At 46.8% G+C, this 27898-nt stretch overlaps 2 protein-coding genes across 3 annotated transcripts in view; both read left to right on the plus strand.

The window, feature by feature from the left end:
- Window positions 1–27898, plus strand: part of LOC135896031 (zinc finger protein 658B-like) — a 181353-nt gene that overhangs the window by 147869 nt on the left and 5586 nt on the right. Inside the window, exon 5 of the mRNA XM_070524622.1 lies at window positions 8644–10101. Within this exon, the coding sequence (XP_070380723.1) occupies window positions 8644–10101 (1458 nt within the window). The remainder of the gene's footprint in view (window positions 1–8643; window positions 10102–27898) is intronic.
- Window positions 1–27898, plus strand: part of LOC135896027 (zinc finger protein 658B-like) — a 200821-nt gene that overhangs the window by 51387 nt on the left and 121536 nt on the right. The window lies entirely within an intron of this gene.

The following is a 27898-nucleotide window of genomic DNA, read 5'->3' on the forward strand; positions in this document are numbered from 1 at the left end:
CAGGTGACCGCAGCCTGTAACAGCAGTGGACGTAAGTCACCCATCCCAGATGCGGCGCCGTACCCAAAGCAGGCGGATGATGGCTGGCGATTATATGTACAGCAGCTGAAGCCACGTGTCGATGTCGAAGTTCCATGTTGCCAGATTGAAGCGCCGATTTCATCCAAGTTTGGTCTCAGAAGGGTTGCAGTAGGCCAGGGAAGAGGCAGGCGATCAGGGTCGGTCAGCTCGCAGGATCCGGGGACCCAGGAGCAAACGGCCCAGGTGACCGCAGCCTGTAACAGCAGTGGACGTAAGTCACCCATCCCAGATGCGGCGCCGTACCCCTAGATCCCAGATGCGGCGCCGTACTACGTTGTACCCCGTAGTACAACATCAAGTACGCTAGTTCCATACTTGGATTGGGACGTGATCAAAAATCCATATAGGAGTGACCATTTCCCAATTCTCTTAAAATTAACAAAAGGCGATAAGTGTTCCCCACATCTGCCACGTTGGAAGGTTGGCTGTGCTGACTGAAAACGGTACGGAAAGCTGACACATTTGACCTGGGATGACATCTGTACCCTCTCAATCGATGATAGAGTATCATATTTGGCGGCATTTATAACTGATGCTGCATCAATATGTATCCCTCAAACGAATGGATCACCCTCTAAACGGCGTATTCCTTGGAATGAGCAGTGTAAGGAAACCCGCAAAAATCGAAATAAGGCTTGGAGTCGCCTTCGCGACTGCCCAACTACCGAGAACTTGATCAGCTTTAAGAAAATAAAATCAGAAGGTAGAAGAACGCGCCGCCTTGCCAAAATGGAAAGCTGGCAAAAATACATCTCTAGTATTGATTCTTATACAGACGAGGGAAAAGCCTGGAACAGGGTAAACGAAATACGCCGCCTTGCCAAAAGGGAAAGCTGGCAAAAATACATCTCTAGTATTCTTATACAGACGAGGGAAAAGCCTGGAACAGGGTAAACAAAATAAAAGGCCGCGAAACTCATCCTCTACTATTGGTAAATACACAAGGAGACACACTCATTGGCCAAGCCGACTCTCTAGGGGTACACTCTGAAAGGATTTCTAGCTCATCCCACTATTCAGACACATTTCTGAGATACCGGCAACAAGCGGAACGACTGCCTTTGGGTCGGAAAGGAAATAGCAACCAACCTTACAACCGCCCATTTAGCATGGCGGAATTTCAGGCTGCGCTGAATGGCTGTAACAAGTCTGCTCCAGGAAGTGACAGAATATTGTATATAATGATCAAACACCTACGCCCTGAAACCCACAAAACACTACTGTCACTCTTCAACTCTGTGTTTTCCGCTGGTTACATTCCATCTCCTGGAAGGAAGCAATAATTATTCCAATACTAAAAGATGGCAAGGACCCAACTTCAGTCAACAGCTATAGGCCTATAGCGTTGACAAGTTGCTTATGTAAACTGTTTGAAAAAATGGTTAACCGGCGTCTCCTTCATTTTCTTGAAAGTAACAAACTATTAGATCCCCTACAGTGTGGTTTCAGGGAAGGTAGATGCACAACTGATCACCTTGTCCGCATCGAGACGAATATTCGCGATGCTTTTGTGCATAAGCAGTTCTTTTTGTCAGTATTTATTGACATGGAGAAGGCTTACGAGACCACGTGGCGGTTCGGAATTCTCCGTGACCTGGCCGAAATGGGAGTCCGAGGTAATTTGCTGAATGTCATCCAAAGTTACCTGTCTAACCGCACGTTCTGCGTCAGAGTTGGTAATGTGCTATCTCGTTTATTTACACAGGAAACAGGTGTACCACAAGGTGGCGTGCTTAGCTGCACTCTATTCATTATAAAAATGAACTCACTTTACACTATCATACCACGTGCAATGTTTTATTCTGTGTATGTAGATGATGTACAAATAGGTTTTAAATCATCTATTCTTTCCATCTGTGAGCGACATGTACAGCTTGGACTAAACAAATTGTCAATGTGGGCAGACGAGAATGGGTTTAAATTAAACCCGCAAAAAGGTACGTGTGTTCTCTTCTCGAACAAGAGAGGTATATTTTCTGAACCCGCTATTTACCTTAATCGACAACAGCTTCCAGTGAGCCATGAACATAAATTTTTGGGCCTCATATTAGACGCTAAATTAACATTTATCCCCCACTTGAAATATCTGAAGGCGAAGTGCATGAAGACAATGAATCTTCTGAAGCTCTTGTCCCGTACATCCTGGGAAAGTGACAGAAGATGCCTTTTGAGCATGTATAAAAGTTTGATAAGGTCACGCCTTGACTATGGTGCTATAGTGTATAGCTCTGCTACGCCTAGTACCTTGAAGATGTTAGATTCGATTCACCACTTGGGTATCCGTCTTGCTACAGGTGCCTTCAGGACTAGTCCTGTAGAGAGCCTGTACGTTGAATCCAACGAATGGTCTCTTCATCTACAAATAGCATATTTATCTTTCTCTTACGTCTTGAAAGTTAAATCAAATATTCAGCATCCATGTCATTTTGCAATTAGCGACTTGTCCACTGCCAGGCTATTCCGTAACCGCCCAGCCATCAGGCCTCCTCTGTGACTCCGAGTAGAAGCACTGTCAGAAGAAACAGGCGTGCCTTTTCTAGAAAATATTCCAATGGCTCCTACTCGGTTCCCAGCGCCTTGGGAATGGCAAACTATCCAATGTGACATATCTTTCTTAGAAATATCGAAACGAGCGCCTGAGGCTCACATACAATCACATTTTCTTGAACTAAAAGAGAAGTATTCCTGTGGTGAATTTTACACGGATGCTTCGAAATCTGCTGATGGTGTTGCTTACGCAGCTCTTGGACCATCATTTTCAATATCTGGCACACTAAACCCATACACAAGCATCTTTACAGCGGAAGCATACGCTATACTCTCGGCTATTAAACACATCAGGCTCACAAACATCGCTAAGGCTGTTCTCTTCACAGACTCATTAAGTGTCGTGAAAGCACCAATTAGTTTACAAAAACACAAGAATTCCGTTTTGAATGAGCTTTATAACTTATCGTGCGCCCTATATATGTGCAATCAAGTGATTGTCATATGCTGGGTACCCAGTCTCAAAGGTATAAAAGGTAACGAAGCCGTTGACGAAAGCGCTGGGTCAGTAACCTTTAGCGATGCAGATACAAATATCCCCATCCCTGCCACAGACCTAAAGACTTTTCTACGCAGTAAATTGAGGAATCATTGGCAAAGCGAATGGGATAAACAAGCAATGAATAAGCTTCACATAATAAAACCAAAACAGGGGATCTGGATAAATGGGAAAATAGCAAGGTACAAGGAAGTACTTTGCCGATTAAGGATAGGCCACACATACGGCACCCACTCTCATTTCTTGACTGGGGGCGATCCTCCAACTTGTGTTATGTGCGGCAATAATCACACAGTCCTCCATGTTCTTATTCAGTGCCCTGCAATGGAAACAGAGAGAAAAAAGTATTTCCCTGCTGCATATTGCGAGAATTTACCCCATCACCCTGCATTTTTTCTTAGCGATGAACCGCTTTTTAATCTGCAAACAGTCTTAGAGTTTTTAGCCAAAACGGACACCCTGAAAATCATCTGGCCAGGCAACGTTTAAGCACACGACTAACAGCCGTCCGTTCAAGGGCTCTCTTGAAACTCTGGTATGAGTGTTATGTTTTATTGCATCATCGTTTAACGAAAGCCCATTGCCATAGCCCACATCACGTCCTAGTCACCGTCATTATTTTAGCACCTATATGATCCACTCTACTTACAACGTAAGTTTTTTTTAGGCCCTTTTACAGCCATATGACATCTACCATGATGAGTTCATTGGGCATGTCATCCACAATATATCGTCAACATTACCACCTGTCATGGTGCTCTTTGGTCATACCTGGCCCTTGCGCCATAAAACACCACACATCATCAACAGTGGTATGCCAACTATGTCGCATTGAGTGGGGGGAGGGTCATACCACAAACGATCTGTTCTCTCTTTCTCGCTCTCTATATGTATAATATATATATATATATATATATATATATATATATATATATATATTATATTTATTGCGAATGATTATAACAACATGTGAAATTGTGTCGAAATGCTGCACTCAGTTATATTTACAGTCGCCGACCGATTTCTCAGACTACAATGGGATGGGAAAAATGCCCGAATAAAACAGCAGTCCGAAAAAACTTGTGAATGAGAAAAATGAACTTTATATTTGCGGATCAACATTGAAATAGTCACGGATTGTGCCTTGCCTCATTTTGCACCTCCATGCGACGACATCCGCTTGTATTTGCGCGAGGGTCGTCCTCTCGTCGTACACATTTGACAGCAACATCAGCGCACTGTTAATGTCCGATGTCGTTGGTTGAGGACACCTGAAGCATTGGATCCAGAATAATTTTGAAGCGTAAGTATTGTGTCACGATCTCATGGTGAGTAGGCTGCGCGCACAGTTGAAGATTCAGCAACCGAAAAGCCAGCGTGCCTATTTGCTATCGTTGCTGGCTGAACGGCCTTCCAGCAATCAGCAAGCATGCAGACTGCCGTGAAGAGGTTTACGGTGTGCAGTTTTTCGTTGTCGATGCACGGGATTGTGTGGCAAAGCAGACTGGCATGGTAGAGCGCTTTTAAGATTTTGTATCTCGCCCTGACCCATGGGGTGTAGCACACTCGTGGTACTCGGGGGCAAAAATTCCAGCCGGATGGCCTGGAGATTGTCTGCAGCGCCATGGGCTGCACATTTGTCGACAAAAATCACCACTTGGCATTGCTGGGATCGAAACATTCCGTCCATGCGGCGCAGGTAACCCTCCAAGAATGATTGCATAATCCATGCTTTAAATTGCTCATGTACCATACTGGCAGGTTTCTGGGGCCCTTGAAGCACCTAGGGTTTTGCGACTTTCCAATCACAAGAAGTGGAATTTTCTCGGTACCGGTCGCGTTCGCACCGACCATAACCGTAATTATTTCTTTGCTGAGCCGCCCTCCGGTACTTGCATCACCTGAGAAATACAAAAAACGGTCCAGCAGCATCCTAAAGAATAAAACCGTTTCATTGCAATTGAATATGTCCTCAGGGCTGTAATTTTGCAGGACAAAGATCAAATCATTGCGGCAGTATTCTGCCACCACAGCCTGCCTGGTTGACGGCTCCACTGTCACCGCACATCTTCTTAAAGGATACTCCATGCCTTTTCTTAAAGCTGCGGAGCCATCCATCAGTGAACTTTAAGTTCTCAATGTCCATCTTGAGTGCGAGATCTTTGGCCTTCTGTTCCAGCGTGTCACCAGAAACTGGAAAATTCTTTGTCCGCACCCCTTTAAGCCGCCATTTAAATGCGTCTTCCAGATGCAGATGATCACCCTTGCGGTCCGTTTTTTTTTCATTCGAGTGAATTCTCGAAGGCAGACAGTATCTTGCTCTTGTTTCGGATGTAATCTGAAACTGCTTGCTTGGACAGCTGGACCTGCTTCGCCACGTCAGCTTGCGTCCGTCCTTTCTCCATGAGTTGAATGATCGCAGCTTTCTTTTCCAAAGTTAAGGTGGTGTAGTTGCCGCGTTTCTTCTTTGCAAAGTTCGGCGGAGAGGCGTGAGGCGAGGCCATAGTGTCTAGAACACACAGCAAAAATTCACTTCCGAAAGGCGAGAATATCCCGGGAGATGCATGCTGCACACAAGTGGCAAAGGTAACCGTTCATGATCGATGGATGGATAAGGCTTAACCCTTGAAATCGGGTGGCGGCTCATGACCCCTAGCTGCGACACCAATCCAATTGAAGCCACCAGCAGTTCCCAACAAGCCTCAAGCCAGCATAATTCAACATGGTGGCATGCGGGGTGCCGGTTGATCCACAAAAGAGGAAGGCATAGGCGACAACTGTCTACAGCTTATAAGAGTGATTTACCTAGAAAATACAGTTCGCGATGAATCCGAAGGGATAAAGAGCGAGGAGAAGGTTGGTATCAACATGTGACTGCGGCAGGGGTGCCCGTTATCCCCACTGCTGTTTATGATGTTCATGGTGAGGAGGGAAAAGGGCTAGAATGAAGTAATATTAAGTTTAATCTCTCATACAAGCAGGCCGGTACAGTAGTAGAGCAGCAGCTTCCAGGTTTATTTTATGCGGACGACATTGCGTTGCTAGCTAACAAGCAAAGTGACATGCATTGTCTGGCCAATTCTGTGGACAGGAAGGCCATAAGTTAGGTCTGAAATGTAGTGTTAAGAAATGAGGTGCTATAGTAATAATTGAAAACAGCGAACAGACAGTGAAAAACAGTGCCAAGAAATATCTTGTGTAAAAGAATATAAACACCTTGGTATACAGATAAACGAAGGCAATAAATGTAAGGAGACACAGGAAAAAAGAATAAAGTAAAGGGGAAGGGAAATGCGGCCATAACGAAACACAGAGCACTAGGGAGATGCAATAGGTGGGAGGTGCTGTGGGGTATGTGGAAAAATCTAATGGTTCCAAGACTTACATTTCGAAATGCGGTTGGTTCCTTGAAATCAGGGATACCATTGGGACTCGATTGGAACCAAAGGTCAGCAGGACGCCTCGCATTGGGCACTCATGGGAAGACTATAAATGAAGCTATCCAGAGTGATATGGGCTGGACAAGTTTTGAGGTGAAAATTTGGTTGTGGGAAATCACGTTTTTTTTTAACCTAGGTAGGATAATAAGCAGTATAGTAGCAAGAGCTTGGTGGTGCAACCCATCGTCTCCTCTCCTTGCTGGAGCAAGGAGAAGAGGTGCTGCCGGTGAGAGGAGCAAGGAGAGGAATGGAGCAATGGAGCATGGTATATTACAATGTGAAGATATCTGCGCAGCGGTCGATTTAGGAATCACTAGCGTCCTTGAAGCCCTTGGGTTCATCAAGAGCAGGGGGAAAATAACCATGTCCGCAATGGAAATTAGTAAAAGGCGCCTTGAAGCTTGGAAAAAGTTCGCGTAAGCTAGCAACAACAAAGCGTACAAAAACAAAGTTTATAATAGGGTTTCACGAAGTTTGTTTATTGGAATTCATAGGTAGGACATTGGGCATTAAAATAGCAAGAGGTTGGTGGCGCAACCCACCGCACTGTTCCGAAGTGTGTTGTACAGGAGCACTTTGGCGCCAGTTGTGTGCCAGCACAAAGGAAGAAGTTGACGTTCGTGTGTGTCTCACTCTGTCAGTTTCTCAATCTGCCTGCCTTGTGTTAGTGGCCTTTTTCCAAACGCCGTGCCCATGTTGCTGAGACGAACATGCCTGATAAATAATATATATATATATAAGCATCCTCGCTGCAACCGAGGGGTAAGTTGGGCACGATATGAAACTAGTGTGTGTGTCATTCCTTCGGAGTCACCGTGGTGCTTGGTGCCTCCATTCGTAAATACTGCAATACCTTCACCTGCTAGTGTGTTAAAATCCGCTGCGCTTTGCAAAGGGAGCATACCATTCCTTGTCGGTTCCAGCAATCGTTTGCCAATATTTTGCAATGGCAGAGCACAAGGAGCAGAGCGCACTCCAAAAGAAGTTGCCGTATTTTTGCACCTCTAAACTGCACCAAACATGTAAAAAATTTACTGTAAGGTCAGGATCGGGGTGTGAATTACTGGCATTTGGATTTGAAGTTACACTCCATGACAACACAGCGTGCGCTGCCCCAAAGCCACACTTTAGGGCAAGGTTCTCAAGTACTCACACTTTCGCTATCTCCTGGAGAATCCCGAACTGTTTCCACCCCTGTGTGTTGAATCTCCCTTATCGCCTGCACGGTCGGTCGTTTTCCTCCTCTGTGTGGGTCGCCATTTTGCATTTAGCAGTTAGCGAATAGTGCACATGGTGCTAGCAAAGTTGAACTTAGGTCACGATAAGCCGTGCTCAACGGCCCAGCTCCCGTCTCCGGAAACAGTAAAGCAGTCATTGGCTGAAGATACGACACGCACAAGTGGTTTATCCCCAAATGGATGCCGTTTTGTAAACATCTAGCGGTTGTGTATGCAGTTGTTTCCATGGGTTATAGACGCATATTATTCTTTTTTCTTTCTGGGCTGTTCTGAAAGAGGATGCGGGTTGTAGGTGTTGGCAGGTTATGCGAGGAAAACTGCGGAACTTCCTAGCCGGCTCCTTTCAATCTCGACTTACGATAACATTGACCAAGTTCAATGTGTGGTCAAGAAGGAACTCGCTGATGAAGTCTCTTATAAAACAAATTTGTTGTGCCAGCGAATCATAACAAATTTTTCAAGTGCCTAATGTGGTTACTGGGCGTCAAGTGATCATTGAGGATATGAGAGCAGGTTTGGTCAAAGCATTTTTGGAGTGTTCTCTAAGGGTCATAGGAGAGAGTAGTCAAGCACTCCACATTCTGGCACGTTGTAATTCTTTAGCTTTCGGAAAAATCTCTTTTATAGGTGGACTTCACAAACAGGGTCATAAAGCATTCAAATGCAGAAATATTGAGTAAATAAAAATGACCATTAGTTCTTTGTTTCATCATACTTAAGGTCACCCTGAAGATCTGCCAAATCAAATGAAAAAGATAGCTTGTCATTAAATTTAGCATAGGTGTTCTTTCTTGGCATTTCTCAATAACTCTTATTTACTTTCTTTTTATTTGTGCAGCATCAAGGCCTTCAATTTCTACATCAACTGCCAAATGTGACAACTCAAAGCAAGGACGCCTCCACCGATGTGAGCTATGTGACTATGTAGCTGATGAACCATTTCTTCTGGAAGCACATGCCAGCATCCATACTGGCGAGAAGCCATTTCATTGCCCTTCATGCTCTCGAAGCTTCTCGCGCAAGTGTTATCTGAATGTCCATTTGCGGACTCACACAGGCGAGAGGCCATTTGACTGCCCTTCATGCTCTCGGAGCTTCTCACAAAAGCCCCACCTGAGAGCCCACCTGCGCACCCACACAGGCGAGAAGCCATTTGACTGCCCTTCATGCTCTCGGAGCTTCTCAGTAAAGGGCCACATGAAAGCCCACCTGCGCACCCACACAGGCGAGAAGCCATTTGACTGCCCTTCATGCACACGGAGCTTCTCACGGAAGAGCGGCCTGAAAGCCCACCTGTGCACCCACACAGGCGAGAAGCCATATCAGTGCCCTTCATGCTCTCAGAGCTTCTCAATCAAGGGTTACCTGAAAGCCCACCTGCGCACCCACACAGGCGTGAAGGCATTTGACTGTTCTTCATGCTCTCGGAGCTTCTCAGAAAAGCGCCACCTGAAAGCCCACCTCCGCACCCACACAGGCGAGAAGCCATTTGACTGCCCTTCATGCTCTCGGAGCTTCTCAGAAAGTAGAAGCCTGAAAGGCCACCTGCGCACCCACACAGGCGAGAAACCATTTGACTGCCCATCATGCTCTCGGAGCTTCTCAGAAAGTAGCAGCCTGAAAACCCACCTGCGCACCCACACAGGCGAGAAACCATTTCACTGCCCTTCATGCTCTCGGAGCTTCTCTCGAAAGCCCCACCTGACAGCCCACCTGCGCACCCACACAGGCGTGAAGCCATTTGACTGCCCTTCATGCTCTCAGAGCTTCTCTCGAAAGCCCCACCTGACAGCCCACCTGCGCACCCACACAGGCGAGAAGCCATTTGACTGCCCTTCATGCACTCGGAGCTTCTCACGAAAGCCCCAGCTGAAAGTCCACATGCGCACCCACACAGGCGAGAAGCCATTTGACTGCCCTTCATGCTCTCAGAGCTTCTCACAAAATGGCAGCCTGAAAGCCCACCTGCGCACCCACACAGGCGAGAAGCCATTTGACTGCCCTTCATGCACTCGAAGCTTCGCACAAAAGGCCCACCTGAAAGCCCACCTGCGCACCCACACAGGCGAGAAGCCATATCAGTGCCCTTCATGCTCTCAGAGCTTCTCAAATAAGGGTCACCTGAAAGCCCACCTGCGCATCCACACAGGCGAGAAGCCATATGAGTGCCCTGCATGCTCTCGGAGATTCACACACAAGGGCAACCTTAGGAAACACATGAGGCGAGAAGCCACTTCATTGCCCACTCTGCCTTCAGTGATTCTCGTTGAAAAATGCCCTGAAGATACACCGGTGCGTTCATAAAAGTGACCGGCCATATAGTTGCATTGCCTGCTTCAGGTCTTCATCACTTGAACAGACTTGGGGAGCACAGCACAATGATTCAATTCAATTCACTTTATTTTCAACACCACAATATTGAGGACCACGAACAAAAAGCCTTTTATGGCTTGACAAGGTCCGCAGCCTTTTTTAACAAGCAGTGACAGAGCATAGGGTTAGGTATTACATATTAAGCTCGAATTGCCTAAGTCCCAATAACACGAGTGTCAGACATAATGCATATATATAATATATACATACATATATGTGTAAAATGAATTCAAGTGAAACAGAATGTATTCTCACGTTCAATTGAAACCGAAAGAATTAACGCTAATTACTAATGCACATTATACATATATGAAAACAAAGGTGTCACACAAAAAATACTGCAATGCACAATTCAGCAAATGCACTGTTACAAAAACAATTTGTTCCATTTTTCCAAACTGTTGGGTAGTTTAACAATCTCGTTGAACTAGAGTCTGAAATAAAAATCTACATTCGTGTAGCATGTTACGTAGTGTTCTACTGCATCAGGTAGGACAAGTGTCTCCACATGCTCCTGAGAGCAAGCTTTAACTCGGGCCCAACTTCGATGCCGCCTATTCAAATACATGTAAAACGCGAAAATGCTTTTCCTAAATAACCAGTGGGCTGATTGCAGAGAAATTTCTTACATTTGAGAGAAAAAGCTAAATTCTAGTGACTGCTGGAAGCATAATTTAGTTTGACGGCCTGAATGTTGTAACAGAAATTTACAAAGATTTTTCATCTTTAAAAGCATTGGAGCCAGAACTTTATAAATTTTTAACTCTGCACGTGGAATAGATATAGTAGCTCTGTACACTGCATACGCTAGATATTCCAAAGCAGACAAATTTGATGTAATAATGTATATCTTGTCAACTTGTTACACTGTTTACAGGAACTTTGCAGATGTCCTACTCATTTATTAGTGGCTTAATTTAACGCTTCCTTTCATACCTAAATATTGTCCGCTTTAGGTGTCCCATTTGAAGCATTTTACAGAATTGCAGTATTTTTCATTGCTGAGTTAAGAGAGTATTAAATTTGATAGTTCGTTTTTTGAAAATTCGTGATTTTCAACAATAGCTATTAAAAGATTGATGGCCTAATCCAAGAATTCACTACCAACAGTCACTACATTCTATTTCTTTTATATGCAACAAGCCTCATCTGGTTTCGTGCAGTAGTTGTCAAGAAAAATGATCTCCCCTTTCCCATGTATGTAGATAGGAGCCTCCAAGCTGAAGCTTGCTCTTAAAGGGTCTCTGAAACACTTTTGTGGGGTTACTATATTTTCTCTAGATCTTTTCTCAACACGTTATGGAACACAGAGCAAAAGGATTTACATTGATGATGATGATGATGATGATGAAAAACTTTATATATCCCTCTTCAAAGGGAAGGGGGCAATGGAATAGAGGGTGGGATAGGAACTACTTGAAGTAGGCCTCCTTTATCCTCTCGGCCCACTCCAGGATGGCCTCCTGAAGATCGGGCCTGGAGCTGCGCAAGGCAGCCTCCCACTGCTCCTCACTAGATACTAATTGTTTGAGGAAAGGGGGAAGGGGGTGCTTAGGGCACCCCCACATGATGTGGTTTAAGTCTGCTTTGGGAGAGACACAATGTACAAGAGGGAGAAAGGTAAATGGCGGGATGAATGCGGTGGAGGAGGTAAAGGGACGGAAAGGTGCGAGTCTGCAGCTGTCGCCACAGGACTTCACACCTACGCGGGGATTTGCCCATGAGTGGCGGAAAGATTAAGCGGTCTAATCGGTAGTGTGTCCAGATGTTGTGGTAAGTCGATCCCGCGCTGTAAACGGCGCCTCCGTGGCGAGGTCGGACACATCTGATGCCTGAGCCCGGACAGTAAATCCTCGGGCACTGGCATGAGCCGCCTCGTTTCCGGCAAGGCCCGCATGCGTGGGAGTCCAGAATAATGCCATAGTTTGATGGAAAGGATGGGCCAAGAAGAGAGAAATGGCTCTATGACGATGGTGCGAGTGGTCGCATGTTGCCTCGGCTCCTGCATTTTTCCTTTTTGTGCCTACCCAATCGCTTCAAGAGCCTGATTTCCTGTCTGGACCTATGTGAGTGTTATCGGCACTTCTTGACAGTTCGTTTAGCAACTCCGACGTCCCTTACGCGAGCCGCAGCCCTTTTTAGGGCTCTCGGCTGACCGTCTCACTGCTGGGCCTAGCTCCGCCTAGCATGGGCGCAGGAACGGAGCGCGATGGCGCGCGCACCTGGCGCGAGATCCACTATAACCTCTCGAAACAGCGTCAGCATCCTTCGCCACTGCACTAGGGCTAACTGCGAAGCGGCCCACCAAGTGCGAAATTGAAAGAATTGCGGGAGCAAAGGTCCTTGTAACCACCTTGGTGCAGGCCTGTGAGCATCTGCCGCGGCAATGAAGTGCTCAGCGAAAGAGAGCTCAGGTGGAGAGGTGCCCGGGGCCCGCCACTCGGGAGGGCCATTGGGGCGCATCTTGGTGACACTAGCTCACGTGGTGATTCGACCATGGGAGGGATAAGCACAGTTTGTGCAAGAAATTAGCTTCAGCACGCTAGTTGTGTCAGCCATGTTGGCATTATGGTGGCAGTTCCCGGTGATCAAGCTAAACACAGCGCAGGAGTTGGGGGACAAGGCACAGGAAGGCACCTCAATTTTCACACCATGCAACGCCCAGGGAACAGATGTCAGTGACCAGCTGAATGCTACAACCCAAGTTAGCCCATGATTCATACCCACCTGCCCACTTGCCCTACATTGTGCGAAGGGTGTGGCAGATTCGGAGCCTGTCCAGTGGCCATCATGCTACCACCCTTGATCCTCCCACAACCGCCACCGCAGTGAGGAGAGCGAACAACACTGGCGAAGCAGTGTTCGGAACCACAAGCATGGGTGCAACATATCGACGACAGAGTCAAGGCCGCTTAAGACCATTCACAACCACAAAAAGAACACAAGCTACTACAAACACCGTCGCACGAATGACTACATTACCACTGAAAAGACCGCTGCTAGCAGCCACCCCAATTTCGAACAGACCTGCGTGAGCCAAAAGGCTCACATTCATTGACGAGCAGAAATATTTTCCGTGAACTACACGACAGAGTCCGCTACTGCCGAAGGCACCCAATGACTCAACATAGTCGCTGCTGCAGCGAGCGTGTTAGCCTGCTGCAGACTCAGAAAGTGACAAAGTGAGCAGGTACAACTTGAACCGATTCGACTGCTGGCAGCTGAAGAACTCCGTAAGGACAATGGGCTTAAAGGAGTCACCAAGAAAACCTGAACAATGCCAATGACTTCCTCATCCGCAGCTAACTGAAGAACATGAAGTAGAAGGAGCATTGTCTTAATCGACCAACTCTTCGATTTCCTTGCACGTAGCAGCTTGTTGTGAACAGAAGAAAGGTGACAGAACCATGCGTACAGGTCAGGCAGTACGAGGTTGCGTTTATTGCTTCTAAAACATTGGTGATAATTACTGTGCGGTATTTTAAAAATTTAGATACTGTTCGTTTCGGGTTTTGTTTAAAGGCACATGCTCTGAAAGCATCAGAGTTTCCGTTAGAAAAAACCAAGTGGAACACATGGCGAGAGAGAAGGCAAAGCGTGCAGTGTGTGGCGGCTCCCTCAAGGTAGAGGAGGCCTCGCCAGGTGAGAACAGGGAGGAAGTCGAGTCAATCGCCAGACGTTGTGATGTCGATGCTAGGCTCAAGAAAATGGAGGATTTCCAGCATGAGCTCGTGAAACAGGTCAAAGAGCTCAAAAATTAGCTAGCTATGGAGCGCGATGAATGGAAGGCGGTCAAAAAAAGACCTTGAGCAGCCGAAGAAAAGCTGAACAGGGCAGCCATAGTGAACGAGAATGGATGGATACATGTCTACTACGAGCGTCCCCTTTAGAACTTGATGTTGGGTTGTGCCACCAAGCTCATATATTGCCTCATGTCCTACCTATGTTAAAAAAGAAAAGAAAGGAATGAGAAAAACACCTTGATGAATTCCCATAACCAAACTTTCTGAACCACTGTTGTGAAGTTTGTTTCCTTATGCGTCCGTTGTTTGTTGTTTCCCTACTTCCACCAATCTTCCAATCGCCCCTTACTAATCTCTGTTGCAGACATGTTTCCTTTTCCCCAGCTATCTCTCAAACCAATAGCTTCAAGGAGGCCAATGGTGCCTAAATCGACTGCTGGGCAGATATCTTGATATTCTCATAAAACATACTCCATTGTTTCCTTAGCTTTGCCACAGCAAGCACATGCTTCTTCTTCCTTATATCTAGCTTTATAAGTGCGTATTCTAAGGCATCCTGAGCTCACTTCGAAAAGTAATGAGCTTCCCTTTGAGTTATCATGAATTGTTTCTTTCCTAATTAGCTTTTTTTTATCTTTAGTAGTTACTCATAGCAGGTTTCCTTTCTATTGCCGCCACCCGTGTGATTATCTCGTCTCTCTGACTTTCCGCTTGACGCTCTTTGTTGCCACGTTGCTCACCATACAGGTTGCATACTTGCTGGTAAGCTTCCTAGTTGTTTTCCTCCACCTTGAATCAATGTTTTTCCTGCACGTATACCTGAACACTCTCTCAGCCCATTTACTTTCTTCCATATTCCTCAGCCGCTCTTCAGAATGAATTTCACTGTGATCTTCCCTCACTTCAAATCTTGTGCAGCCCATATCATCCTGCACAGCTTAATTTATAGGCTTCCTGTTGTGGGGATGCGCGACTCTCGCGCGACCCCTGATATCTTGTTTTCCCCCCACCTCCTGCAATCCCGCTTCGTTGCGTAGCCTGCGTAACGCCCGCGGCGGTCGATGTGGTTGAAGCGCAGTGCGGGAGAGGGCGTGGTGGTGCGCTGCTAACGCCGCCGACAGGCGGGGTTGCTTGGGCGCCGGGAGACAAGGCGCTTCCTCTTTCCTGGCGGATCGGCGAACAGCTTTTGCGAGACCGCCTCGCTTTGCCTGCCTTCAAACGTGCCACCGTTCGCGTGACCGTACGCGCGAACGACCAGGCATTGGGATCCAGCATGGGGCGAACATATTCGCTCGCTGTTAGGTCGCGGCGAATCGGACTTCCTAGATTTGTCACGCGCCCATCGGCATGTTTTGTGGATAACAACTCGTCTAGCAGACATTGATCTATGAAAGGTGCAATAAATGCCCTTGTGATTGTTTGCACTACTGTGTTGTCGTTCCTTTGTCCCAAGAGCGCGGAGGAAAATCCCACACTGTGAGTGCCTAATGCGAGGCGTCCCGCTGACCTTTGGTTGCCATCGAGTCCTGATTGTACCCCTGATTTCTAGCAAACAACCAAATTTCCAAATGTAAGTCTTCGAACTGTTACACCTTTCCACATACCCCACCGCACCTCGTACCTATTGTATCCCCATCGTGTTCTGTGTTTCATTATGACCGCAATTGTCTTCTCCTGTATTCTTTTTTTTCTGTAGTTCCATATATGATATTCTTCTTTTAGCCACATATCAAGGTACTTATACTGTGTTACCCGAGATATATCATGGCTCTGTATTGTCACTGTCTGTGTGCTGTTTTAATTTAATGCCATAACACTTGCTTTTTTTACGATAAATTTCAGACCAAGATTCTCGCTGTCCTGTCTACAAATATTAGACAGACGTTGCATATCACTTTGCATGTTAGCTAGCCACACAATGTCATCTGCATAATACAAACCTCGAAGCTTCTGTTCTACTACTGTCCCTGCGTGTTTGTATGAGAGATTAAACCCAATATTGCTTCCCTCCAGCGTCCTTTCCGTCGTCGCCATACATCATAAACAGCAGTGGGGACAAAGGACACCCCTGCCTCAGACCCTTGTTGATATCAACTTTATCCTCGCTCCTCATCTCTTCCAATTCAACACAAACTGTATCTTCTAGGTAAACTTTTCTCAAAAGCTGTATACAATGATCACATAAGTCTTCCTCTTCCAGAATATCTTGCAAAATGTTGCTGTCTGTAAAATGTTGCATGTGCTCCTGTAATGTCTAAAAAAGCTGCATATATTCGTTTACCTTCTACTCTGAAAATTTCATTAGACTGAGTAAGGCCAAAAAAATCATCATCCAGGTTTCTACCTTTTTTGAAGCCATCCTGATGGTATCGCAAAATGCCATTAATCTCTGCCCATTGATGTAGCTTTAATTTAATTGCCTGCATTGCTAACCATTATATTTCCGATGTAATGGTCAACGGTCTATATGAGTGAATTTTATCTTTCTGCGCCTTACCACTATAAATTATATTCATTCTACTTTGTCGCCAACTGTCTGGCATTCGTCTATCCTTCGGACATTTTTCCACTCCTTTCAACAGAGCTTCCTTACTTTTTGGATCTAGTTTATTAATCAGCCTAACGGGAACTTCGTCTAGCCCTGTGGATGTCCGCTTCGGAATTTTCTCATCGTTTTCCTTGCAGTTGAAATTTGTGAGCACCAGCTGCTTTTCCATCTGGTTCTCTTTCATGCTGTTTCTATTAAGTAAAATCTCATCATTGCCTTGAAAAGATTCGGTTGTTATATTCTGGATGTAATTTATTGCTGTTTCCTCGTTCAGTTTTACTTCCGTTTTCATGTAGGATATGTTGTATTGTTCCAGACATCCTGCCGAATAAGTGTATGTGGTTCTAAAGTTTTCTAAGTGCAGCCCTCTTTTCCTCACGTATTTCTGACAACTAATGTTCACTTTCAACTTTTATCTTTGCTTGAACCAGTATTTGAGCGAAGGAATTTTTCTCCTGATACATTTCCCATTTTCTGGCTACTTCATCCTGCCTCAACTGTGCTTTTCTTTTATTGCCTGTGCTCTCGGATTGCTTTCTGTTGTTCGACGCTCACTTCTCGGATCTCCCTGTTCCACCAGCTTTTGGGTCTCTTTTTTCCTCTCCAACAAACATGCTGCTGCTCTTTCCGTATTTCTGTCGTTACTACATTTTGAAGCTCACCAAATATCTAGTTTTTGCTTGACCATTTGCGCAGTTCTTCCTCGACTATTGTGACTATATTTGTTATTTAATCAGAGTTAAAAATTGGGAGTGGCCATTTTCTGCTCCTTGCTCTCTTTGGCAACTACGTATCCCAGTTTCAATGTTCCCGCAGGCGCATCTGCGTCAGCAGACGTTTGGTGTGTTGCGACACCACGTATGCGAACACACGAAGGTTTGACCCTCCCGCATGTAGCCGTGCACGGTTTAGCCATGCTCAGAGAATGGGGGATCCTGGAGGTTGAGCCGATGCCGGGTGTTCGGACCTTTAAGGCCCCCTGGCAGAGGCAACACACCTCTTTCGCCTCTGCTTCACATAGACGGCACCCCCGGACTGGCCCACCCGCGGTAAATCGCCAGTCGCCTTTTCCTTTCTCTCTCACTTTTTTTAACTTTCCTGTCATCTTCTCTCTTCCATTTACTTCCTTTCTCCACGGCGGCTAGGGTTAAGTTTGTGTGTCTATTCTATCTTGGGTATTTATATTTGGTTATAGTGACGGCGTACAGCTGGCGTCGTGCAGGCTTGAACACAAGCTTTGCCGCGTCCCCTCGTTGGGCTCCCTGGTGGGCAATTAGCACTGTTGCCGAACAAATATATTTTCTTACGGCAACACAAGCTTCTGTCTATGATCAGCGTCTTAAAGTTCTCTTTTCAGAGCAACGCCCAATCATTTCCCAAGTACTATGTAGTCCACAGCAAAAACAACATATCAGTAAGAAAGTTCTCCAAATTTTTAGTGTCGCTTTTAGTGAAGCTCCTCACCCCAGTGTCGGCACGCGTCCTCCGCGTTGCGGATGGCGGTACTCAACCTGTCATCGGCATGTGTACGGCACGTGTCAGCATCGCCGGCCGCCACACTACTGTCCTCCTCACTGTGATTGCTCATTGCGCCCACGCCCTCATTCTCGGCCTCGATTTTCTCTCCGCGCATTCTGCTCTTATTGACTGCTCTTCCAGTACCCTTCGCTTTGAATTGCCGATTCTTGCAGAACCTTCTGACACACCCCAGTGCCGGCTACGCCCCACCGGCTTTATTCGCCTGCCGCCAAAACCAATAGCCTATTGGTGTTTTCCCCACCAGTCCCTGATGGCGAGTACTTCATCACTCCTCTGCCCAACATTCCTCTACAGTATAACGTTACCGTGCTTCACATTATACTTACCATTACTGCGAACCGCACTTTCATGCCTATCTTTAACTTTGGATTCGCAAAGCAAATTCTACCGCAAGGTAGAATTGCCTTGCCGACATTGATTGTCTCGGCGACCATCACGTGGCAACTTTATCGACCGATGCTTCTTGCGAGCTTAGCAGGCCCATCGTGCCAGCGTCGGCCGCCGATCCCAAGATACAGAAAATGCTTGCGACGGACCTGTCTTCTGCGCAGGCTGAAGACCTTTACCAACTATTATCGTCCTACAGAGATATTTTCGACTTCGACGATCGCCCTTTAGGCCAGACGCTCGCGGTCAAGCATCGGATTCCTACTGGCTATGCTACTCCTATTCAACGACGACCGTATCGCGTTTCTGCGACGGAACGCCGAGTAATTCAAAGTGGAGTCAGCAAAATGCTAGACAAAAACATCATTGAGCCTTCTTCGAGTCCCTGGGCGTCACCTGTAGCGTTAGTTAAGAAGGATGGCACGTGGCGCTTCTGTGTAGACTACCGCCATCTGAACAACATTACTAAGAAGGACGTCTACCCGCTCCCACGTATAGACGACGCCCTTGATTGCCTCCACGGTTCCAGCTATTTCTCTTCTATTGATCTTCGTTCTGTATACTGGCAGATTGCTGTTGACAATGTGGACAGAAAAAAAACCGCGTTCATCACACCTGATGCTCTATACCAATTTAAAGTAATGCCGTTTGGATTATGCAATGCCCCTGCCACCTTTGAGCGTATGATGGACTCCTTGCTCCGTGGTTTCAAATGGTCCACATGTCTCTGCTACCTCGACAACGTCATCGATTTCTCGCCCACGTTCGACACTCACCTTGAGCGTCTAACAGCTATACTTGATGTATTTCGAAAGGCGAAGCTGCAACTTAACTCGTCGAAATGTCGTTTCTGCCGCCGCCAAATTACTCTTCCGGGCCATCTCGTTGATGCTTCCGGAGTACACCCTGATCCCGACAAAACTCGCGCTTTCCGAGACTTTCCGGTTCCGATGACAGCCGCAGACGTTCGAAGTTTTGTCGTGCTATGCTCGTATTTTCGTCGTTTTGTTCAAGATTTTCCGGCAATTGCTAGACTACTCACTAATCTTTTGAAGGAAGGCGTACAATTCTCGTGGGGCACTGCAGAAGCTGCCGCCTTCTCTCGTCTCGTCACTCTTCTCTCCTCACCACCCATTCTCGCCCACTTCGACCCTGATGTCCCTACAGAATTACGTACAGATGCCAGCGGTCATGGCGTAGGTGCCGTCTTAGCCCAGCGTCAGCGTGGCGAGGATCGCGTTATCGCTTATGCGAGCCGCCTCCTCACACCATCGGAGCGCAACTATTCCATTACGGAACGAGAATGCCTTGCTGTAGTCTGGGCGGTTGCGAAGTTCCGTCCTTACCTCTACGGTCGCCCCTTTTCCGTAGTCACTGACCATCATGCTCTCTGCTCGCTCTCATCCCTAAAAGATCCTACAGGCAGGCTCGGTCGATGGGCTTTGAGACTACAAGAATTTTCGTATTCCGTGGTCTACAAGTCTGCCGCCTGCACCAAGACTCTGACAGCTTGTCGCGTTACCCTGTTGACGACCCTGACTCCTCCAATATTACCAGTGCTGCTTGTGTATTCTGTGTGTTGCAGCTGCTTCATTTCGCCGACGAGCAACGTCGTGACGCCTACATCAGAGCACTCATCGACCGTTTCGAACACTGTGTGGCCGATGCCACTCTACGCCTCTTCGCCCTCCGCGACGGTACTCTGTACCGTCGTAACCTTCATCCGGACGGCTCTGACTTCCTACTTGTCATACCTAAACACCTCCGCTCAACCGTTCTAGAAGAGCTCCACGACGCACCAACGGCAGGACTCGAACCTGTGACCGTGTACGGCGCCGTTTTTTCTGGCCGGGCCTTGCCCGTTCTGTACGACGTTACGTTGCCGCTTGTGAACTTTGCGAACGACTCAAGAAGCCTTCCCAGCCCCCCGCTGGTTACTTGTAGCCGCTCGACATCCCTGCCGAGCCCTTCCATCGTGTCGGCTTAGACCGTCTCGGCCCATTTCCGGACTCTATATCAGGAAACAAGTGGGTTGCCGTCGCGGCGGACTACGCGACCCGCTACGTAACCCGCGCTCTTCCGACTAATGCGCAACTGATGTTGCGGACTTGCTTTTGCAAGATATCACTTTGATTCATGGTGCTTCGCGTCAATTGCTAACAGACCGTGGCCGTACGTTCTTAGCCAAAGTCATTGACGACATCATGCGTGCCTGCTCAATACAGCATAATTTTACCACTTCCGACCACCCTCAAACGAACGGCCTCGCTGAGCGTTTGAACCGCACCCTTACAGACATGCTATCTAAATACGTTTCAGACGACCACCGTGACTGGGGCCAGGCTCTACCTTGCATTACATTTGCGTATAACTCTGACCGTCTTGAAACTGCTGGCTTTTCGCCTTTTTACCTCTTGTATGGTCGTGAACCGACGCTACCACTGGACACTGTGCTTCCGTCCATCAAAGGTTCAACTAGCGCTTATGCCCGTGATGTTATCGCCCATGCTGACCATTCTCGCCAACTTGCGCGCACCTCACAAGTCTCTCAAGGAAAGCAAAAGCAACGCTATGACTTCCGTCACCGTGATGTCCATTTTGTGCCCGGCGCCGTCGTGTTGCTTTGGTCACCATCGCGTAAAGTTGGCCTTTGTGAAAAACTGCTTTCCTGCTACACAGGCCCATATCGTGTGCTTCGCCAAGTAACCGATGTCACCTACGAAATCGCTCTAGACACGCACACTACGTCCTCCGCTGTGGCAACCACTGACATTGTCCACGTCGCCCGACTCAAACTCTACAACTCTCCACGCGCCTTTGATATTTAACAGCACCGTGACGGTGCTTTTGCGCCGAGGGGTAGTATTACGATATCATCGAGCGATGCTCAAGGGACGAGCCGCCGCGAGAACGACGACGAAGTGGGTCTGTGCCCTTTGCGCGGGCGAGTGTCGGCCTGGTGGTCTGGCTCCAGTGTAAATACCCTGTGTGTAGCCTCTTTCATCTGTGTTTTTCCACACGTAACAATATCTTGTGGTTGGCGCAGCATGGCCTTAGTCGCTCTTGCGCCATGAAACCCGAATTAACTAACCAGCTTTAAAATGACGCGTTAAGGTTACTGCCTATGCTACTATACCTTTCCTCGTCAATGACCATTTCTCTCAACTAATCATGAATTTCTTCTGTCCTCCGGCAGTAATCAATTGTCGAATGCCGGTTTTCCACTTCCCACGTGGTCTGCCTGTCATACTTAGGCCCTGTATTCACGATAATGAGGTTATGTTGCTTACAAAGATCTAGCATTGACTTCCCGTTGTTGTTAGTATAGCCGTATAGATCCTGTATGTGGGCATTCATGTCACCTAATGGAATAATTTCGGCACCATTCCCGAAACCCTTGATATTGGCATTTAGACATTCGACTAACTTTCGATTCTTCTCCCTGCAATTATTTCCAGTTCACAAGTTCGTTACGCCTGCAGCAAAGTTTTCTTTCCACTAATTGTACATGACAACCATAGATGCTCTTGACATTTTGAGTGTATTATTTTCCATTTGACTCCCTGATGGATGACCGTTCCGACTCCATCTCCCTTTTTTTCAGATTTATTTCTTTACACCCTTCCCAAACATAATTCTCAATCACTGGCGGCTCTGTCGATTCTCTAATTGGTGTGTTTCTGTAAACGAATACACCCCTATTTGTTCTTTATTAACTGCTCCTCAATCTCTACCCACGTCTCCTTTCTTCTCCCGGCCTGCATGTTTTTGTAGCCTTTGCATGGCGAGCTCTCTTTCTTGTTTTCCTCCTTTTGCTTTTATGTTACAATTATGCTATTCCGAGGTTCCTTTAGGGGACCTTTTTCATCGCTACTTACACTGGCCTCCTGATCGTCTGTGGGCCCCTTAAAAAAGCAACCGCACGACCAGCAAGTCGCCAGCTCCCTTCTCGTCCAAGCCTGTGGTTGAAGTAGACCCCGTCTCTTTAGAAACCACTACACCTTTTCACTTCCATGTTTACAACAACGTGTCTACCAACCGGGAACACCAGGTATCTTAGGGATTTTGAGTATAGTCTGGAAAAACTCAGGGAATTTGTGCCTCTATCAGGGAAAATTTGCCGTAATTTTATTGAAATGGTCGAAAGTCGTGGTGATGCTGACTCGAGTAACAGACAGGAATCGTAATGAATCGTCATTGATTGTCTGTCGTCGGCTGGAGGAGTTGCCAGTCTACAGTCAACAACCGACTTTCCGAATTCCCGATAATTTGGATGGATTCGCGGCACCACCGCGTAGCCCATAGAGTCAATGTATGAGAACGTCAAAAATTTCGGACGCAAGAACTCTTCGACGTCCGATCTTCCGGACGTTTTGCTTTAACCCCAGATCCGAAACGACGTTAATCGAAGCCACCACCGCCGCCATTTTGATTACCTCGCCGCCTCGTGCCGGCGCTCTCGCACGCAGATCCGCTGGCAGCCGTAGCCACCACTGCAGCAACGCTAGGCCTAGCTGCTTCGACGTTCGCTATGAAGCCTCTTGCCATTGGGTGCCGTGTTTTTTATTGAACGAATTCGCTGCTGTCAGCAATGCCACGGACTCCGCCTTTGTAGTCTTCGCGATTGGCTTAGAAGCTTGGAAAGCACAATGCGTTGCATAATGCCGGTTCCCGAAAGTCAGCTTCGCCTCCGTACGGAAATGTTACTTGGTGAAGCATACGTAAAAGTATTGCAGTGAATCGTAACAAGCGTGGGAAGCGGCTATGCCACCGGACACAGTATGTATTCCTTAATTATACGCGCGTGCACCCGGTCTCCCCCTGTCACAGTACGAGCACCGATATGCTCAATACGTGTACTCACAGGCCTTCAGAGCGTTTTGAAATGTGCCTATGGCGGTTCAAGCCCTTAAGGGCAGTAAATGACATGCGTTTATTTTGTCCTACTGGCCGATTTTTCGAACGTTTTGGTGGCCCCTAGGGAGTTCGAAAAATCGGACGTGGACTGTGCGATTGACCAAGATGATGCTTGAAATGGTCCGTGGGGCGAACGTGTGGCGGAAGGAGGACAACAACAGAAAGGACCTATGCATTGAGGAAAGAACGGGAAAGGAAGCCTGCTGCCGCCGTTTTGAGGGAGTTTGAGCTCAAAAAACAATGTTGGTTGATTCCGAGATTCAGGTGTCCCTCATCCAAGCCAAAATAAACTTTTTGACACAGTGAAACACAACACTGAGGCGTCATGCGCCGGCTTGAGAGTATGTTAGGACAGTGGAGGTTGACTTACGAGCTGTTGAAAATCTAAATTGTGACAAAATTCGGGCTTCATACCACTGAGCTTGCCATCAAGTGATAGAAATAGCTCATATGCGAAAAGATTCGCTTCTGTATGCATCTCCTTTTCATTAGTATTTGAGAATGTCCGACTCAATTTGCAATTTTTTTCAAAGACGTTTTATTTGCTGTGTTTTTTACTAACCCCTCCCGTCGATTCTCTTTTTGCATTACATAAACACTACTCCTAAGTATTCAAACTTAATTAAGTCGTTCTTTCTTTAAAAAATTTTCATATGCTTACTAGAGAGTGACAGCGTCAAGTGATATGGTTTCAGCCCGTCTTGACATAAAACATAGTTCTGCATCACTCTGGGAATCTTGCAAAGGCACTCAGGGAAAACCTGGAAAACTCAGGGAATTTGGAAATGTCAACTTCGTAGACGTTGTACCACGTCGAAACCTTTCTCTCGGCTCATAGTCCATATAGCCTCATTAGTAGCCACTCTGGCTCTTTATACGTTACTGTCACGTGCAGGCACATCCGGCACCATGCACACCACAATCTGCACCTGAGGGGACAGCTCACACAAGTCGTCTGCCTCCTTTGCCAACGGCTGGGCTAGTCCTGTCTTTTTTGTTTGGGACGTTATTTAGCCCCCCTGTGACTACGACAAGGTCGCGTGCATGTGCCATTCCCGCAAGCTTTGCTTTTGCTTGCTCCATGGCAGTGCCTAATGTCACTCTTGGAAATATCCCTACCGCCACTCTTTTTTCAGCTTTCACCCTCTCCACAGTTGCTTCTGAGCACCTAGCCAGGTTTGAGTCGCCGGCGATAATTATACTTTCACTCTCTCCTATTGCCGAGGCCTCACCCTGTTTCCCTTTGTCATGCTTTTCTGGTCGTGGTGGTGGTAAACTTTATTGAAAGTGGAAAGGGAAAAGGGGGAGGTTTCCGTGTGGTTTGGACTTGACGAGGGGCATTGAACTCAGCGTTCCTGCTTTTCATTTGTGGTCGCATCAAGATAGTTGAAGCTCTTTCCAGGTACTCGCACCCTACTTTGCATACCTTCCGCGTGCTTTGTTGACACTCCCTCTCCATTCATGTTGGCAGACTGCGTTGCATTGTCGCGAACATTCTCCTTCACGATGGCGGCCCTGTGCAGCTTTTCTTCGGCGGCTTGGTCTTTTTTCCACCACCTTCTGTCCATCACGCTCCAGCTCTTTGACCTGTTTCTCAAGCTCATCCTGGAAAGCCCCCATTTTCTTCAGCCTAGCATCGACATCACAGTGTCTGGCGATTCACATGATTTCCTCCCTGTTCTCATCCTGCCCCTTGTCTACCTTGGGGGACTCCCTGTACACTGCACCCTTTACCTTCTTCCTTGCCATGTGTTGCACTTCGCTTTTTCTAATACAAACACCGAAGCTTTCAGAGCATGTGCCTCGTAGTAAAGTCCTATACGCACATAATCTAGATCCTTAAAATGCTGCAAAGTAGTTATCACCAATGATTTAGAAGCAATGAATGCCGCACAGACTTAAGGTACGACATGTGTTTATACGTGCTCAAATACGCTCTCACTGTCCTACCAAAGCAGTACTACCGATATGAATGCACAAGACTGCAACCAGTAATAGCTAATGGTATTGCGATTTCCAAACTACTATTTAAAAGCTACAAAGGCTAACATCCCAAAACGGTTGCACGTGTTGAAACACGTTTCGCGAATGGATTCTGTGGCTATCCTGCAGAACTAAGCACACACACACACACACACACACACACACACACACACACACACACACACACACACACACACACACACACACACACACACACACACACACACACACACACACACACACACACACACACACACACACACACACACACACACACACACACACACACACACACACACACACACACACACACACACACACACACACACACACACACACACACACACACACACACACACACACACACACACACACACACACACACACACACACACACACACACACACACACACACACACACACACACACACACACACACACACACACACACACACACACACACACACACAAATAGACAAAAACAAAACTAGTCAATTACTATTTAAAGGGGTTGGGACACCAAATTTTGAGGCTATAAAGAGCATGTTGTAGGCTGCTTCCGTATGCAAGGACACCTAGAACGAGGTATTGGACGATTCAAACATTTCAAAATAATTTTAATTCAGCTCCAAAAAGTCATTGAAAACTCCTTCGCGTAGTCGAGACCCATCGCTAGCGCAGCAGTTACTATGTCACAGAGGAGGATTGAAAATACTGACGTCATAGCACACTAGCACAAAAACGTGACGTATGATGAGTAGCGATGAAATGCCGATTACGGAGCCTGCTGAGCCGAGTGACCGAGCATAGCCTACACTATGACCGAGCTACAGGCATATAGAAATCCTTTCTTAATGCGAAGAAGGGGTAAGGCGTGCAGACACGAACGCAAGAGGAGAGAAGCGGACAACACGAACGCCGCACGGCGGCCCAGGAAGTTTTGAGGTGAGGGAAGCTCACAGACAATCGTGAATAACGACTGAGGAATATGGAAGAAAGTGAATAGACTGGGAGAGTGTTCAGGTGTTTGTACAAAAATAACATTCATTCATAGTGGAGGAAAAGAACTAGGAAGCTTACCAGCAAGTATGCGGCCTGTGTGATGAGGAACACAGCAATAAAGAATATCAAGCGAAAAGTCAGAAACTGAAATAATCTCGTGGGTGGTGTAAAAAAAAAAAGAAACGTCTACCATGAGTAACTACGTAAGATGAAAAAGCTAAATCAGAAAAGAAACAATTTATGATAACTCAAAGGGAAGCTCATTACATTTTCGAGCGAGATCAGAATGCCTTGGAACACGCACCTATAAAGCGAGATATAAGAGAAAGAAGCATGTGCTTGCTGCGGTACAGTAGGGAAACGATAGAGCGTGTTTTACAGTCGAACCCGGCTATAACGAATTTGCAAAAAATGCCTGTCTGTTCGATATAGAGCATAATTCGATATAAGCCTGCTAAATAATTGGATGTCATAAAAGCACATTCCATTTATAAGATTACTTTATTAATGAAACTAGCTTAGTTTTGCATGAAATAGTCCTATAATTTCTTCTGCTGGAGCGATATCGCTGCCTACAACGCTAGCACTTTTCCACATTCTCTAAAGAGTTGGAGCAGCTGAGGCCGCAACTTTCCGCATTCGTGTAGAAGCACCGGACTAGTGCACAGTGCACGCCACAGGCATCGGGTCGCGAGTTTGGCCGCTTAACCCTAATCTCCCCCTTATTCTTCATGATCGTGATGAGAGTGCTCCTCGGAATCTTGTACACTGGGGGGATATCCGACTTCTCACCGCGTTTGACCTGATTTATGATTTCGAGCTTCACGACGAAGGGCGAATTCTGCCGCTTAATCACAGCAGCACTGTGGGAGAAGGCCCACATAGCACGGACACAATGAACCAGAAAAGCAGCAAGACAACTCGCACTTTCGGCATCTTTCGGCGTCTTGCACAACGAGAGCACAAGAGCCTCTGGTTGGCTGTCTGAGCAAGCGCTGCGGGCGGCCCAGGATCATATTTAGCAGGGGGATGACAATGACTCGTCCGAGGCAGCGTGGTCACGTTAAGGAGACCGGTTGGTTGGAGCCATGTCGAAATTTTCCTTCACCACGAGGGAAAGCCAACTTCCGGGGGCACTTTCTGCCAACCGAAATTCGTTATATCGGGAGTCGCTGCTATTTTTGTTCGATGCAAGCGTAATTTTTGCTATATATACTCGTTGTAACTATACCGTGTCCAGAAATTGTTCGATATATAGAATAATTCGATGTAAAAGGATTCGATATAGTCGGGTTCGACTGTATTAGAATGTGAAGACATCTTCCCAGTGGTTGACGTAGCCACCACTGGCCTTGAAGCACTTTACTTAAGCGAGAGCGAGTGAAAAATACACATTTCCGCAATAGAGATTAGTAAGTGGTGGTAGGAAAATTGGTGGAAGAAAAGTTGGGAAACAACAACAAATTACGGAGACGTACAAAAGCACATTTCACAATAGGGGTCAGAAAATTTGGTTGTGCGAAATCATGTTTTTTTTTAACCTAGGTAGGATACTAAGCAGTATAGTAGCAAGAGCTTGGTGGTGCAACCCACCGCCTCCT

This window comes from Dermacentor albipictus, chromosome 8, assembly GCF_038994185.2.
Source record: "Dermacentor albipictus isolate Rhodes 1998 colony chromosome 8, USDA_Dalb.pri_finalv2, whole genome shotgun sequence".
NCBI classification, from domain to species: domain Eukaryota; kingdom Metazoa; phylum Arthropoda; class Arachnida; order Ixodida; family Ixodidae; genus Dermacentor; species Dermacentor albipictus.